Raw genomic sequence first — 17,920 nt, forward strand, 5'->3', positions numbered from 1 at the left:
TGCAGTAAAGGGCCACTATTACAACAGTCATTTATTTTGTAAGAATGTTGAAAAATGAAATTACATCAAGTCTGCATATTGATCACTTTATTAAACTGTTATTTGATACACTTTGAATGTAAAATGTTCTCAGTTATTATTAGCTCTTATGTGACTTGTCAGAAATGCATCCTGATGGTGAAGTAAGGAGGTTCCTGAATTCTCTATCCCATCCTCATGTATTTGATACTTTAAAACTGTGCAAAATATGTCATTTTTCCACTTGAAGGTCATAAATTCCCTGCTTTGTGAAAAGGGTTTGGCCACACAATTCCCATTTCAGTGGAAGGAATGTTGGTGTTGCCCTCTGAGCCTCGAGCTGTTGGCTGTGACTGGAGTCCGAGCGGTAGAAGCTGAGCTACCTTTGCTGCTGTCCAGCAGGGATCAGGGATGTTGCAGCCATTGTTTGGTTCTTGAGCTAGCTTTGCTAGCTGTGAGACTGAGATTTTTACTCTATATTTGTAATTACAATACATTCATATATATATATATATATTACTCTGGCACTATTCCTCTATAATGGGTTGAAATTATTTTTATTATCTTTTCTTCTTTCCTTTAATCAATCTGCCAGTGAATACATAGCTTAAAAAAAACCCACTTGCCTTCCTCTCTGCTGTTTTGGAAAATTAGATAAAGCACAGCAAAAGTAGGTTACTCTTCCTTTTTGTTTGCCTTCTCTCAAAATAGAAGCCTTTCAAAAGGGTATTAAAGCTTATAAAATGTGCCACTGTTCATTTTGTAGATGGTTTTAACTCTGAAAAACGTCAGGTATGTAAAGTTACCCAAGTCCAACTATAAGGTTTAAAAACTTCAATGGTTCTGAAATTTACGCCATTGGTAGCACGATAAAAAAAAACCCTGGTATATGAACCAGGTTGCGTTTAAAATTCAGAAGTAGATGGAGATCTTTTGTGGAGTGTAAGATGTGTTGCTTAAGAAGGATCAGGGCAGTTTGGAAAGTCGTGGGTTGCTGCACTGGAGTCAGACCAGTGGAGTTTCCCAGTGGAGTGAAAATACAGCCCGGTTTCAAATGGATTTCTGTGCGTCTATAGCGGTCATTTTTATACGTGTATAAAAGTCAAGTATCACAAAGGGTTATTCATCGTTACTCGGTACGCCCTCAAAATAACAGCAGTGCACAAGGTGCAGGCTGAGCTGTGCATCCATCCTCCCTGCCAACCTCCACTTCTCCCCTCTCAGCTGGTACCAATTCATGACGAGGACTTGCTGAGAAAATCTGATGTGAACACTAATGGATTTGGTTATTCCAAATTTTTTTCTGTATCTTAAAGGAACGTGGTAAGTTTATAAAGAAGGTCCGATTATTACAGATGATTCCTAGGGTCCCAAAGTTGAAATAATACCCCCATCCAAAAGCCCTTATTTCTCATTTCTCCCACACTTGAACCATTTTATTTATGCATCTGCTGAACACTTACTTGTGCATGTCTGAGCACAGTAACAATATTGATTTTTCCAAAGAGGCTTATACTGGGAAATGAAATCAAGGAGGGCCTAAATGTCACAAAATAAAAAATGTTACTTGTGTTTGAAGGAAATTACGAAAACCCAACATTTGCCCACGTGATTGCATCTTATTGCTGTCAGAGCTTTTTTTTTTTTTTTACTATAATTTGACTGCTTGAATGAGTTCTTCAATGTTTCCCTATTTTGTGCTGTTCTGTAAGTAGCATTAGTAGGCAAAATGTTGAGGTTCACGTGACTTATATTGAGACCTTGTTATGGAAATTAAAAGGGGAACTGTTTTCAGTCAACAAGAAAGTAATTCTAGGGAATGCCTGTGTTACTAACCCAAATACTGTTAAATTTTACATTCATTTCCTATTCCTTGGGTATAATGTTGAAATTAAAGATTGACTTTTTTACCCCAAGAACAAGGATAATGAAATACATTCTTTGCTGCCTTTACAGCAAGTGTTGTCACACAACCTGTTTCCCTAATTGCTGTGGAGTGGACAGAAGTCTTGGGAAAGTGAGAATGCAGCCAGGTGAGGAGAGGGGATCTCTACATGTGCTCTGGGTGGTTCTGCAGGCACATGATGAATTCCTGGATTGATCGACCCTCATAGCAGATCTTGTAGATGGTTGTAAATAATGGAAACCTAGAAGAAGCACATAGCAATTAAAAAGTTGCTAAAGCTTATATATACATTTTGATTCCATTTTAATGGAAAAAGATTTTTGTTGTTATATTGAAAATGGAAAAATTTTGTCTCTCTTTGCAATATAATTTTAACTTGGAGGTGCCTTTACTGGAAGATTACATAGGGCAATGAGGAGAGGCTAGGGGCAAATCTTGGGAGTGCTAACAGAGAAAAGCTATCTTGGAGACAAAATTCCTATCCAATATTTCTTATTCGAAGACAGTCTTGAATTGCATGTTCTCTTTTTCCTGCTGTGTGCAAAATGGATATATTATTTGCAGTCATTACTGGTATCGAAAGGACTAAAAAGAATGAAAATGTCTAATGATTTTCTTTTCCTGGCTTAAAGGATTCTTTTCCTTTTATAAGCTGAATTAGTCATTATGTGGTAAAAAATGAGTCCACTGAATGACTTGGAGATGAGTATGTAACTAAGTGCAATTATAGGATAATTATTGGATCAAGTTGTGATTTAAAGTTCACATTCTGTCAAAATGAGCTTCCCTTTCCCCTCTAATTTTTGAAAGATAAAGCTACTTGAGCCTTCTGTATCTGTTATAATTCTAATAGGGCTGGGGGTTTTGTAAGTATTCATTTAGCTGTATTTGACCTCTCAGTACTGCTAATGAATGGGAGGGAATAGGACGGAGGAAAGTTTAGGTTTTCTGTTGTGTAAGCTGAGACAAAGGTTTCAAGTTATAAATAATCTTATGTCATCCCAGACAATTACAAGTACTTTTTATCTCAGCAGTATTTTTGGTACTAAAGCATCGATATCAGCAGATATTACCTTTTAAGGCATGTAAAAATTTTGATTAGGAATATGCCCCCAAATTTTGTACTGAGATAACCAAGTTAAGGTTTGCTCTGAGAGCAGGACTGCTGCAAGCTGCAACGGTGATACACTGAGAACAAGAAACGCTTTGATCACAGATTGAACCCACACATCATATCTGCAGGCTCACTCTGTGTATGGCCTTCAGTCTTGTTTGAGGGGTGGGGATGTCTGGGAACCTCCTTTACTGTATTATTTCTTTTGTTTCCTATGTATGGGCCGTTCACTTAAGTGTTGGACTCGATGATCCTTGTAGGTCCCTTCCAACTCGGAATATTCTGTGATCATTTTCCTTGCTTTTCCAGTATGTGTGATCTCATTTCTCTGTCTTTTCTTAGACACTAACAGTATACCCTGAACCCTCTCTGTGTCTGTGGCTTGTTTTTTCTAATGCTGCTCAGCCTCCATCCTATTCAACTGACCACGGCAATGAGGAGTCAGGCCAGGCTCTAACGATGGTCCAAGATGTAGAAAGTAGTTGTTGCAGGAAGGAACAAGATAATTAAACACAAATACAGCTAAGGAGGCTATGAAACCCTCATACTTTGCTATTGATTCAGTTGGGGTTTTTTAAATTAAAGCACTTACTTATCCAGCATATTTTTCTGTTTCAGAATCTTGTAGACTTCGGCTGAGGTCTGAGGACCTTGCAGCTTTTGTCCATTCAGCATCTCGTTTTCCAGTTCTTCAATGGACTAGAAGAGAGAAGACTGATTACTTGGATCAGAGGGGACACTGCTGTGATACCAGCAGTTATCAAGAAGATAAACAGGTAATGATGCCTTTGTAAAACACAGAAGGATTTCTTCCTGCGTTAGCGTAAAATATTTCAAAATCCTCCTTACTTTTCCTGTGCGAGCAAAGGCTTCTGCTACTTTTCTGTTGCGTCCCCCATAGCAGGTAGTGATCAGATCAGCAACCCCACAGCTTTCCAAAAAAGTGGCTATTGACACGGGTCCCTTGCAGAACATCTTGGCAAAGGCCACCATTTCCATGAGGCCCAAGCGTATCACCGCTGCCTTGGTATTATCACCGAAACTCAGTCCATCACAGAACCCAGCTCCCACTGCCACGATGTTCTACAAACGGAGGAGGGAAGGAAACAGTCAGGCAAGGTGTGCACTAAGCTCTAAGAAAATCTCACAACTGTGTCTTCATCAGAACAAGGCTCAGTTTCCAATGGCCACAAATTTTATCTTATGAAGAAAGGGGCCAGGTAGTGAGTGCTGAACAAAAGTCACTGGACTTCTAGAAAATTTTTCTGAAGTATCTACTGTTCTTCCCATGGGCAAAAATCAAAGCAGCTTGTTTTACACACTGGTATTGCAATCCTGTAGTGTGTATGCAATTAATGTTTTGGTTTTCTGCTAGTTCCAAGTCAGGACTCACTGACCTTTTTTCTATTTAACTATTTAAACTATCCCATACCTTTCTAGGTTTTCTCTGTGGGTTTCTGATTTGAGCAGGCATGGGTTCTATGCAGATGCTGCAGTAGATCAAATTTTGGGCTTGCATACAAAAATGATCAGTAGAATTATCCTTTTCTACAGCTCTAAACGTATTTTTCAGGATCCTAAACACCTTTAACAACTCCTCACCATTATTCTGCACCTCTCCCTTCCCACCTTCCACTTCCAAATGAAAAAGCAGAAAGGATCACAGTCTGAAGTCACTTTCAGCACATATAGAATCTCACTGAAGTGTCCCTCATTGAAAACTTGGTAGTTTTGGTATTATTTCTGATTTTCTCTGTTTTCCACATTGAAAAACTGGCACATGAACTATATGTCTTGTCTGTGCTCGTTCAAACATATGGTGACGGGATTCAAACTAGACCCCCTTGCTTACAGAAGACTCAGGTAAGGGTAGGATTTTTCCCTAGCGGAACATTCTGGTTCAAAATCACTCACTTTTAAGGCTCCACAAAGCTCCACTGTATCGGAGTCAGGCACCACGGTAATCCTGAAATTGGGGGTCTGCATTAATTCTTTAAAGATTTCCCCTTGTGTTTCGTTTTTGCAGCCTGTGGGGAGGAAGGATGAAAGAGCATTTTCACAGTGTTTCAGAGTGCACACAGTTAAGCTTAACCTGACATAAGGTTTCAGGGACCACTTCAAGTTTTGTGATCTCAGTAACTGGGTGTTGCTAAACCAGAGGTTTGTGTGACAGCAGTTCCCACTGCTAAAAGCTGGTGTTGAATGTAGGCAAGCCCCAGAGCATTGACCAGCATCGCTTAATAACATTTTAAAGAGCTTAAACGTAGATGGCCCCTAATGCAGCATTCATTGTACAACCACAGACCTTGCAGAAGGTATTATTTACAAACCGCTTTCTGGTATAATTTCTGCTTTGAAAATGTAACTTATGTCATTGCTAAGTACTGTTATGGAACACAAATGAATACTGCCCAATTAATTTCCAGCTCCAGGAGGATCCACAGATAATAAAGTTGAACGTGTGCATTGCTGGAAGCCTTTTCCTACCAATTCTACGGAGGCCACATATCATGTCATTACAGCGCTTGCCCAGGGAGAGCCCTAAGTGGTAAAGGGGCTGAGGGTTGCCTTGATCCAGAGAGCCCATGGCCAGCTGGGCAAAGGCTCCTGAATTGAGTTCCACTTAAGTTTTATAGGAGGTAGCTTGGTTTCCTTCAGGGAGAGCTCAGCAGTGATTTTTACTGACCTGGGGTACCACACTCTGGTGTGATACCTGCCCCATCTCATGAGGAAGTTTAGCTTTGCTTCTCATTCTTCAAAATACCAATTCTCTTTGAGGTGGCTGTCTCTGGGCTGCGTGGCTTTCCCTGAGGACAAAAGCTCTTTGCACAGTGATCATCACAGCATGGCTTCAAACCAGGCCAGCAGAAGTTAAATTCACCTCAGGAAAATTAGTATAGCTCAGCTCTCCTAATCGTATCTAGTCCTATTTGGGCCTAGTTGCTCTGCCAGCAACAAATACCTAGCTGGTGCAGTTTTCACTATTTTTGTAACATTTGCAAGGCAAAGGAACACTGTTGCAACACAATTTATTTTTTCTTTTGCCTCCCTAGCTAGAGAAGGCTGTAACTTTAATTTTGACTGACTTTAAAAATCAAAGGGTTTTAGAAACTACTGGATGAACTTTACAAATCAGGTCAGATCCAATTCTGGGAGGATCTGAGGATCTGTCTTGGCAAGCAGTCTGAATGGGAGGAAGGAACAGAATGTTACTGAGATTTTTTTCCCAAGAAAGAAATGTGAAGATGAAGAAATACACCTCTGGGAGTGTGAGCACATAGGAGTTTCTGATTACACTTCTCTATCTAGGCTGTACAGTGTATCAGCCACCAATGTACTTAGTGTTGGGCTCTAAGACACAAAAGGTGGCTCTTGCCAACTCCTACAGAAACAAGACTAAGCTGTGATTTTTTAAATGGATTAAATTAGCTCTCAGCACCGAAAAACCCATTGTCAGTTTGAATCAGATCCTTCTAGCACTGAACTCTCTGAAAAAAATCCTGCCACCCTGAAGGAGCTCAGCAGGCACTGCTCCACTCTGGAACCCCCTGGGACCTGTCACATTCACCTGCTTTCTCCAGAGGTCATCTTGTTGCCCAGCCACAGGTGATACTAAACCCCGGTTACCAGCTGAAATTGACTCTTTGCCATAGTTACCAATGGTGGTTTCACAGAACTTCTCATCAGCCACTTCCTTGGCTATGTTGGCCCCCATAAGGACACTGATTTCTATTTTCAGGTGCTCTCGAATGAGGTCAGAGATGAGCTTCAGGCCATCAGGACCCTCATCAATCCCCTGAATAAAAGACAATAGTCAAAGCCAAGGTATTAGAATAGGAAAATGACAGCAGCAGACCACTGGTAAAGTAGAAAGTGTTCTCTTGCCTGCAGCTTTCTGGTTTTAATTGGAAAAAATGGGGTCTTGTATTCACTAGTGTTAGCCATGAATACAAATACTCTGAGTTTGTACTTTCATAACTGCAAAATCAAGGCAAGTTCAGGCAGAAGGAGTCGAGGTAACCCTGCAAGAGGCCTCACATCCAGCGCTGCTGTCCCAAGGCTTGCTTTCTTTGGTTCTATATTTTTCCTTTCTGTTAAATTCCTGTAGTAGAGAATCAAACCTTTAAAATAAGCCTATGAGCAGTGGCCTCTTCAGTACTAACCTGATTGTTTCTTTGGTATTGAGGAGTATACTGAACTGCCTTTTTTTTTTTTTTCACTGTGTTCAGGTGTTTTTTAAGCTAAAGAAGGTAGTAAATTCACAGGAATTTCCTTTCTTTCCCATCTTCCTCTCCTCTGCTTACTGCTGCTTGTGATGTGATTTCTATAAGGGTGAAATGTAAAAGGGGGAGAGCTGGTGTTGCAGTCTGAAAACTTGAATTACATTTCTTTCATTACAACTTTAAATGGGATATTTCCTGTAATTCAGTCAAAAGAAGTGCTAAGACTATATTCCTATGCTGTGCCTCTTGCTTTTAGTTTGACATTCTCTCTAAAATATTAATTCCCTCTAAAGATTACAATAATTTGGTACCTCTAACCTTAAAAAGAGATTCCTTAGTTCACACCAGACTGAAATTGCTTCAGTTTTGCAAAATCATGAGTGTTATTGTGCTGTTTAAATGCTGCCAAGAACAGCTTTAGCAGGTACTTGGAAGAGGCCCTTCAACTCAGCACTCTGAGTTAAGAGTTAATTGAGGCTGTAGTCTGACAAGTATTTTTTTGGCAGCAGCACCAGCTTTATGCAGCTCTCCCTCTGTCCCCCTCCATGCTGGTCCAAGAGGGAGCTAATCCAGGCCAAAGATGACTGGTAAAGACAGATACTTTTAGCCTGGATGGGTTGCCTCATCCTTCCCTCTTCACAGCCACAAGAGCAGCAGAAGTGTTGGCAGAGCTAGGTAAGATTTAACACTTGCACGAATAAATGCTCTATTTATGCAGGAGATGTGGTGGGGTGGAGCTCCTACCCTTTAGCTGAAGCTGTTTATTTACTCTGTGCAGATTGGGTATTGTGGAGACAACAACTTGCCTTGATCAGGGAAATCCCGAATGTCCCAGGTTTTATCTGTCCTGCAATCTGCTCACAGATCCGTCCAATGAATTGATGTGGCAGAACAAACACTAAAATATCTGCTCCATTTGCTGCTTCAGCCACGTCCGGTACAGCCACCTGGGACAAGACAGACGACCAAAATGAGCCCCAGGTAAGAATCCTCAGTCCTTGCAAGATACCAAAGCCATGGCAGATGTAGTGCAAATGTCCTTAATTTTAATCACATGGCCCTGTGGCATAGCTGCCAGCTCTCCATGCAAGTAGCTACAGACCTCTTCTGAAATACCCAAAGCAGCCAAACTATCTTAAGTTTGGATTTTTTATATTTTATCCCACCCCTATGTGGATAATCTGGGGAAGATGATGTAATTTCTAAACTTGTGGTGTCCTGGGAAGCCCCTTTGCTAGTTCAGCTCCGTGAGGTGATTCCTGAAGATACTGAGCAACTCCATATGGTTCTGGAATAAGTGGGAGCACAGGGGAACACTGGAGCAAACTGGGGTGGTGAGACAGAGCCTCTTCTCACAGTCTTTAGTTTCCATACATCAAGAACTGTTCAATAATAAACTATACAATCTTAATATATATTATTAAAACTAATATAAATAATAAACTATATCAAAAGGCAGATATTATCATCATCTTAGGGGGTTATGTGACTTTGTTTTAAATGTATAGTAATTTTACCAATAGGTAAATGTTAATGTCTCTCTAGCTGTATGTTCCTCAAGTACTGGTGTTACTCGGAACAATTCAAGCCAGGCCACAGAGGCAAGGGCATGTGAATTTGAGCCTGCTAGAACAAGCAGTTTACAGTTGGAGAAAACATCACTCTTAGATGCAGCCTTGGAGAACACAGTTTTAAGCAAGTGGGATTCCCAGCAGGAGAATCGGAACTGCTGCCAGCCAGGCTGCTTCTCTGGGAAAACACTGAAGTGGAAGCGGAGTAGAGGCTGGCAGTGCTGTGCAGGAAGGGGTCCTGTCTCTCCAAAATGCTGCAAAGCAACATAAGGAAAAAGTGAGATTGTCTGTTTGGGTATTTTTTTTCTCAGTCAGAGATAGTGTGAGGGTCCCTCCAGGCTCTACTGCAACCAGCTAATTTCCGCTGCTGAAGCCTCAGACTTTGCTCTAAACAGGGTGAGGCTGACCTCAAGTGATGATGACAAGCCTGTTGATCTGCTAGAGGGTTGTAAAAACAACTGTGGCAAGTCAGTTGTAACCCAGGAGAACTGTGTGCCAAGTTCAAACAGCAGGACTGCAAATATGCAATCGCAGCACTAAATGGAGTGCTAAATATAACCACTCCCAAGCAAGGAGACCCAGCACATGCAGGGTTTTAACTTCCCTTTACAACTGCAACTATTCCAGAAATGTGGAACTTTCTTTAACTCACAAAACAGTGGCATTTGGCAAAATCTTGAACAGCCAAAACCCCTTACCTCGCCTGCTTCAGTAGCAGTAAATTATATAAGCTGAATAATTTAAGCAGAGGTGCATAACTTGGTATATTAATTGTCCATGAAAATTAAATACCTTATTTTTTTGTTGGAATTTAGTGTTATTAATTATAGCTATCCTGAAATCACCCACGAGCCAATAGCTCGTTACTCATCTCCTTGTAAGCCACAGCCCCTGGCTGTGCTGTTGATTTCCTTTTCAGAAGAAAGGAGAGTAGGAGCTTTCCCTGTTTTCCAGAAGGTGCCGTGGGTTTGAAGCATCTCAGCTCTGTGTAGACAGATCTCTGCCTGCCATTTCTAGAGTTGTGCTGATGTCTGCCGGGGAGGAGGAGGGTGTGTCACCAGCACAGACACGGGTGTTTGAAGTTGCGCGTGACGTACGAGACAAGCAGAAATCACAGAAGTGAATTATATTGCAGGGAGTTATATTGGAATGAGTTAGGTGATAAACCAGAATGAAGCAGTGTATTGATTCCTACTTTTAATTTTTTCAGATGATGCCTCCCATATTTAAAAAAAATAAATTCAGTGATTTCTAAGTTTTTTTTAAACTTACCACATTGTGGGGTATCTTGTATCCAGGCAGATATTTAACATTTTCGTGTTCCTGGTTGATTATTTCTGAGAGTTTTCTTCCATTGATGATCTCTTCAAACACCCACATCTTGACAGTAGGATCAAATCTGTTGGACTTCTGGACATTTTTGCCAATTATTCTTGCTATGGCTGATCCCCTTTAAACAGAAAACAAATAATTTAAATGTGAAAAGAAGTTTTATTGTGAATTGGAAATGCAAATTACTTTAAACATCATAACTCATAAAAGGCCTGTGCTATAAAGCTGTTCAGGTGCTTGTGACATTTTTCAGAAAGCTTTATCTGCTCCCCTTCATCAAAAGCCCCTCAAGTTTAAAAACACAGAAAGTAGAACCAGGGAAAACATGACTGTAATAAGGGATCTGAAGGCATATCAAAGACTACAGAGCAGGAGTGTGATATACTGACAACAGTACTAAAAATACAGTGTCTGGGATTGAAATGTCTCCTACTTCTCAGATAATTATTTTTTTCCTGAAGACCAACAAATGTAAAATAATCCAGGTGGTACAGCCGTGCTGAGTGATCTCACTGTGACAGTCTTTGTGCATTTCATCTAAAATAGATGCATCCCACTATCCTATCCATAACCAAGCAGTTGCAATAAGGATTTTACGTAAGCACTAAATCCTCAGAAAAAAAAACAAACAACCCTTCAACCTGATGGTTTCTCTTTATTATTGTTCTAATTATCACTGTAACAGGATCTGTAATACTTGCAGCCCAAGGATATTTTAACCATCCAGTTTACTTGAGTCACGCTGAGCACTTTTTAATCTCAGGTCAGACCATAATTTTATTTCCCCGTCACCGCTGCAGCCTTGCAAACACTCACTTATTTTCTTGGCAAGAGAGAATTAAAGACCCTGCAGAAAATATTTGAACTACTGCTTAATGCTCTTTAAATTATATGTGGAAGAGTGGTGATTATTTTTACTCCTCTATTCCTTCTGCCCATTTTAAAGCTATTTTAATCTTTCAAATGTTAGTCATTTTACTAACACAACTGAAAGAGAAGCTCCAGTTGCAACAGCCTTGTCCTCTAACCCACTTGTAACACACCTGCAAGGAGAAACATGAACAAGACTTAACTGTGGTATGTTTTCTGGAACTCATGAAGTTCTTGAGAATATCCAAGACAAAGTCCAGGTGGGTCTGTGCTGTCAATGATTCAACGGCAAACTCCATTGTAACTGTCTCTCCTTGGCTCAACCATATTTTTGACAGAACAGGTTTACACAAGGTTGAATTGCTCAATAAGTAGTAAAAGACTAAGGGCTTAATCTTTAATGATAACGAAAACCTACTGAGATCAATGTTAACTCTATGCTATATCCAGAGCTATCATAATGCTCTAAGTTAGTTAGTTAGTTAGGGCAGTTTTTTGGTTGGTTTGGGGTTTTCCTTTTTGTTTTCAGGTTTTGTTTTGTTTTGTAAGGGATGATTGGTTTTGGTCCTTTACAATGTTTAGGGAAATGTTTTAGGGGTGAATCTTTACTGTAAGAGTTCTGCTATTTTGAAAGAAAGGCATGAAGTTGTATCCTACATTCATATTATTTATAAAATTACTTATATTCTGGTTCTCTTGCCCTGCTATCAACAGAGAGCACAATCAGAGCTTGAGCTGAGGATGAATCGTAGCTCCACACAAGAAATGTGTATTAATAAGAAAAAGGTTTGTTTTTTTTCTAAACTTGAGATCTAAATTTGTTGTCCATGTTGTCCAGCACAACCTGGATGATGAACTTACACCTCAAGCCTATCCATAAAAATAACTTTCCTAGCTATGTTCCAAGAACATATGATTTTCTGTTTAAAGATGCAGACTCCAGCTCTAATTGCTGAAATCTTGAAGGGACCTACAACTCTCAGTAGATAAATCTTATCTTCTAGCAGAGCTGTCATTACCACTGTACTTGGATGTTGCCACCCAACTATGTACCTACTGATAAACCATTGATGAAGGCATCTCTGGCATAAAAATAGCTCCATACATGTCAGTATTTTCCTTTGGCTTCTCTTTAGATGAACGAAGATTTGGGGGAGAAAGGGTTTAATGTTTAGAAAGCACTGAGCAATTGTCAAGGAAAATACATCTCCACAAAACTATCAAACAGTTCAAAACCTGATGCTCTCTTTTATTCAGTCCATTTAGAATTCAGTCACCAGTGATCAGCCTTGGGAAGATAAAATTGCTTTGTCTGTCAAGGCTGTGTTCTGTACGCTACACAGGCTTGGCAAAAGACGGCTGCTTCTGCAAACAAACCCAGGGACGCTCATGTATAAAGACTTTGCCATGGTTTGTTTTATTTTCTCCAAAATTCAACTCAGTGAAGATTAATAGAAGACAGAGAATTCCACTTGGATAATTTTAAAAAGTAGATGAAAACTGCCAGTCAGAATTTTCCTCCCAGTTATGTTAATTCACATTGAAAGTGATTTACATATTGTTAAGAGAAAGCAAGCTTTTATCTGGATATTTCCTATCAGTATAATGAAAGCTTTGATATAGAATAACTCAAATAAGACATCTATGAATATGGAAGGTTTTGTAGCATATATCAGATACAGTGAAAAGTAGAGCTTAATAGAGCCCAGGAAGCAGCTGGTCCCTTCCTTCTGCACAGGGCAAGCAAATATACTTAAGCCATTCCTAATAGTTTTTCCAAATAGGTCTTAAAGACCCCAGCAGCCTCAGGTCTCTTCTCTTCCCCAACTAGCCCATCCCAGGACTTTGCTATCCGTAACATTAGAAAGATCCTTCTCAAATTTAACCTAAGTCTTTCTTACTGCAATTTAAGCCTATTTCTGTTCTAGAAGGGTGTTATATTGTTTTCCTTTAGATGCTTGAAGATGATGTCTTCTTACAGTCTATTCCTTAGACAACCACATGAAAATTGTTAAATTATATTATTGCTCAGATTTGAGGGGACTGTGAGATCTCTCCAGCACGGGAACATCACTGAGTTCAGAAGGGTTGCTCAGGGTCTTGAAAACTCAGCCGAGTCTTGAAAACTCTCCAAGGACCACCTCCACTCTGGGCAACATGCCCTAATGCTTTATTGTTCTCATAGTTGTTTATTTTCTCCTCTCTTTAGATATTGAGTCAGAAACTCCTCTGGTTCCATTTATGACCACTGGCTCCCATTTTCCTTCTGTGCATCTCCATAAAAAGCCTGGCTGTCTGTCCATGTTGAAGACAAGAACCCAGTTCAAGCTGGATCTTTATTCAGGACTCTGCAGTCCCAATGAATCTAACCCTGGGACAGCTTTTGGATCCTGAAGGGCCAGGCAGTGAACTAAACCTCTGTGTTTAAAAGCAGATAACTGAGCCGTGATTAACGTAACCACAAACCCTCCTGCACCTGACTGGAAACCACAAAATGCAGAGCAGCACATGCTTCTCTCAACCATATCACTCATGAGCCTCCTGGCAGTGTTGACTTAGCAAGTCCCCGTGACCTGCTGAACTTCTGCAGCTGACATGAGCTTTTGCAACATGCTGTGTCACGTGTCAACCACAATTCTGAGCTGCAGGAAAGCCTCAAGAGCACAGATCTGAGCTGCCACCCAAATATTCAGGAGGAACATAAGAAAAAAAAAAATGTTTGCCAAAGGTAAACATTGTATTTCTACGTTGTGCTAAAACAACCTGTTCTGCAACTGAGGCTATGAATAGGTGTGATTCAAACATCAGACCACAATGTTTATCTCCTCCCTGAGGATTTAACAGTCTATGTACATAGTAGGAAGCAAGAGGTGGGCCCAGGCAGACACGCAGTATAAGTAGATAGTATTGAATGAGCTGGGGTCTCAGTATCTCTGTGGTAGCTCTTTCCAAGTTTGTAGGTACATGTGGAAAAACAGAGAATTTTCTTGAGTACAGATCTGAAGCAATACAATTAAATGGCTTTAAAGAATATCTTATGGGAAGAGGACAGCCTGGGAAAGGCAGGAGGTCCCTGCTTGACAGTGTAGCAAGAGAATGATGAAGGTGACTGTGGGCTGACCAAAGGCTAAAGTTGACTCCCAAACATGCAGTCATGACTGCTGAGGGGCTTGGAAGGGACAGTGAACTGCCTGCATAGGCAGGTGAGGGAAAAGAAAGCAGCAAGGAGAGGGATGCCTCTCCTGAAATGATGTGAAAACAAATTACAGGGCCAGAGAAAGCCAGATATGTGATGATGAGTCTTCCAGAAGAAGACTTAGCTGTGCAATTCCACATGAAAGGCTGTGTCTGAGAGATGTCATGCCGAAAGAGCTTGTGACCCAGCAAGAGCATGCACTGGGGGCTCAGAAGCCAGTGGATTACTTTTGCAAGGCAGGAAGGCAAAGAGCTGTGGTTTAACTCTGCTGTGTTCTCAGCAGCTCACAAGCAACCACTCCCTCACCTATTGATTTTTTTGGCATTTGCTTCCACTTAGCTGTCAGATATTTTTAAAATCTTCAGGAGCTTTCTCTCCTTGTACAAAAACAATCCCCAGAACTACCTCGAGGCTGGGTTCACTAATCCCAAATGCATGCACATACATGTTGGTCTGTTTGTTTGTGCTCAGCTTACAGAAAATGTAAGAAAAGTAAATGCAAAGTCCTGTGAGGTGGGTTTACTGACTTCAGTGGGGTCCTTCAGACCCAAGGAGCTCTGGAGAGCTGTGCTTTTGTCCAGGCTAGAAAGGACTGAGCAATAGCAAACATGTTCATAAAAATGGGGATAAATGAGAGACCTGAACACAAGACTGTATCTGGACCAAGATGCAAAAGGACATGCTGAGTAGGATGAAAGTGAAAGGTACCAATACATCGTGGCTTTAAACGAATCCTGTGCCCCGGTTCCTCCAGAGGAACACAAACAGCATCGCCGTTCTCCTCGCTGCTGAATGCTACAACCTGAACCGCCTGGGCCCTGCCGCAGGCACACACAGCGACAAAGCTGCAGCTCCGGGCCTCTCTGGAATCTGTCGCCAGGATTTCAGCGGCTCGCACACCTGGGTGATGCAGGAGCATCAGGCTTCCCAGCTCTTACGGGCTGGTGCATCTCGGGGGGACGACGGTCCCTGCCCCGGGAGCCCAGAGGGCGCGGCATGACGGGGCCGGGGTCGCGGTTTCAGGACCATGGAGACGCTCCGCTCCCCTGGCCCCGGCCGCTCTCCGCACGCACCTGTTGCGAAGCCCCCGGCCGCGGCGGGGCGAGGGAGGACAGAACGAGGAAGGAAAGAGGAGAAAAAGGAAAGCAAGGGGGGGGGGTGGTGAAGAGAAGGAGGGCAAAGGGAGAGGCCCCCCCCGCGCTGCGGAACTCACCAGTTCCCCGAGCCGACGATGCAGACGCGGAGCGGCGACATGGTGCGGTCTGCGTCCCGCCTGGCGGGGCTCGGCTCGGCGGGGTCGGTCCGTCCCGCCCGCCAGCACCGCCCCTGCCGCCCGGCCCGGCCCCCGGCGGTGCGGGAAGGACGGGCGGGCTCGGGCGGCGGTCCCGGGGGCAGCGCCGCGTCCTCCCCGGCTCCGCCCGCGGCCACGGCGGATGCTCTGCCCGCGCCGGTCCCTGCGCCGACGGACCGCCCTGCGATCGTCGGCTGGGAGCGCGGGGATTCAGTGCCCTGGAAGGGGGAACGGGGAAAACGGTGCTTTCTCCGAAATTTGCGGGGATGAGGACCTGCGTGGGGAAGGCAGGGAGCCCGGCACTCCTCGTGGGGTGTGCCCTTCCCACCCCACCGGCAGCCGCGAGGGTTTCGGCAGGTGGATAACGTGGGACACAACTGGGCCATTCGGGGCAGTGAGAGACATGTGAAGGTCCCACCTGTCCTGCCCCACAGACACGTAATGGTTTAAATCCTTTTGACACGTGAGGAGCCCACCAGAGAAGGGCTGAGTGCATTTGCAGAGCCAGATTGAGCTGATAAATCATCAACTAGATCACAGTTCTTAACATGGGACATCAAATATAAGTTATCTGCAAGAAAGGACAAACAGGAATGTTGGTCCATTTCCCTGACATGGTTTAATCACGCATAACACCCTACAAATGAGCACATTTTACCTCTCAGCCCTTAAGTACACCCTGTCTCCTCTTCAAAATGTCCTTCTATGTCATTTTTGAGCCAAAGAGCTGCATTTGCCACCTTCCCTGTGCTTGCACTCCTGCTTCCCCCCATCCTGCCGTGCCCAGACTCCCTTCCTCACCAGGGGGCTGTAGGCTCAGCAGTGACCACATCTGCTGCCCTCGCACCAGAGCTTGGCTCAGTGGGACACGGACGCCTGACACTGTGATTCATCGAGGGAGGCTGACTGCCAACGCTGGAGAAGCCTGTGGGTGTTTCTGGAGGTAGGCATATGTTCATCTCGCCTGCTGTCAGCTTCAGTGGCTCGGCTATTTGGTGCATCCTGATGATGGTGAGTGTTTGGGAACTTAAAGAAAAAAAATAGGGCAAAAGCCTGCAAAACAGTATTTTGAGAAAATGACTGGGACAGGTTGCTGAAAAGGAAAGTGCAGCTGGGACCCTGGGCACGTGTGAATCCTTATGGGATCTGCAAGATGGGGCATTACCCATGAGCACAGTTTGAGCACAGCCAAGGCGCAAGAACCTTTCTCTGGTTCCAGGAACATTTCCTCCAGTCTCCTGCTTGTTCACCATGATTTGCTTCTTCCTCTCTGTCCCTTCACTCTCTTCTCCCTTAAACTCACCTTCCCCTTGTGAAGAAGACGTAAAGCGGAGGTGAGGAGAGGCCATCATCCTTCTTGCTCCATTCAACCCCTGAAACTATGCTTGTTGCAAGCTCTTCTGTGCTAGTGAATCCCCAGGCCTCATGGAAGGGACACACTTACCAGAGCACTGGCTTCTGCAACTAACGTGTGGCAGAGAAAATGTCCCTGTTCTATACAGTAAAGAAGTATTGCAAACTGTAATGGTTTCATGTAAATTAATGTGGAAGCTTTTAATTACAAAGGGGAACTGTATCAGTTCAGTGGCCTCTGGACTGATGGATTTATGTGCCCTCCACAATCCAATTGCACTGACCATTTGGTGGGCACACAGAAACTGGCAGGGGACAAGCAGGCAGATGGATACAGCAGCACTTGTGAAGAGCAGAGGACACAGCCTGGGACTGAGTGCACACGTCAGCTTGTCCATCTGTGACATTAATTGGCTGTGGAAATAGGTAACTTGTGCTGCTGCTGAACTCTCCTCTGGATTTGTGCAGTCGCTGCTCCATGGAGATGGGGAGAGAAGCGTTCACTCACAAAGGACATTTCAGGTGGTCTGCAGGCAATTTTACTTCTCAAATTCAGATGTCAAGGCTGTCTCTATGGCAGTGTTGTGTAGGGGGGACAGAATGGCCCCAAGAAATGGGTCCTTTGTCAGATTCCAGAGCCCTGGAGCCACATAGCACACACTGGCGGATGCTGACGATGGTTGTTTTATCAGGCAATGAGGAGGATCTGCTCTTTCCCATGAAGGCTCCATGTTTGTTTTTCACATAAGCCCAGGAGTCTATCTCTGAAGTGTGAGTCATTGGTATGTAGCCGACATAAAAACTGAGTCTGCATGACAAGGAGCCTAAAGACAACTCTCTCAAGGCCACCCCCACCCAAGCTCACCTGATCTTCCTCACCTAATGGGTCATGCACACGCAGCAGCCAGAGATTACACAGCTGAACAGTTTTCCTCTGCAAATGGAAAAACCTCATTGTCAGTGCAGCAAATCCAGGGCAGCTGAGGGGAGTTTTTTCTGTGCCAGGTGTGGCTCTTTCTGTGGTGGCAATGCACTCTCTGAACACC

The 17,920-nt window shown here is 43.2% G+C and overlaps 1 protein-coding gene across 1 annotated transcript; it reads right to left on the bottom strand.

Moving 5' to 3' along the window:
* Nucleotides 1-74: 74 nt before the first annotated feature.
* On the bottom strand, nucleotides 75-15,607 carry LOC114067322 (glycerol-3-phosphate dehydrogenase [NAD(+)], cytoplasmic-like). The gene is made up of 8 exons (XM_027902644.1): nucleotides 15,444-15,607; nucleotides 10,105-10,282; nucleotides 8,068-8,208; nucleotides 6,696-6,834; nucleotides 4,953-5,065; nucleotides 3,888-4,121; nucleotides 3,631-3,737; nucleotides 75-2,165 (listed from the first exon to the last, which is right to left on the bottom strand). The coding sequence occupies exons 1-8, from the start codon at nucleotides 15,482-15,484 to the stop codon at nucleotides 2,069-2,071; spliced, it is 1,050 nt and encodes a 349-aa protein (XP_027758445.1). The 5' UTR covers nucleotides 15,485-15,607; the 3' UTR covers nucleotides 75-2,068.
* Nucleotides 15,608-17,920: the final 2,313 nt, after the last annotated feature.

Source organism: Empidonax traillii, unplaced genomic scaffold (genome assembly GCF_003031625.1).
Source record: "Empidonax traillii isolate 1590-97213 ecotype Southwest subspecies unplaced genomic scaffold, ASM303162v1 scaffold900:size397343, whole genome shotgun sequence".
Lineage (NCBI taxonomy): Eukaryota > Metazoa > Chordata > Aves > Passeriformes > Tyrannidae > Empidonax > Empidonax traillii.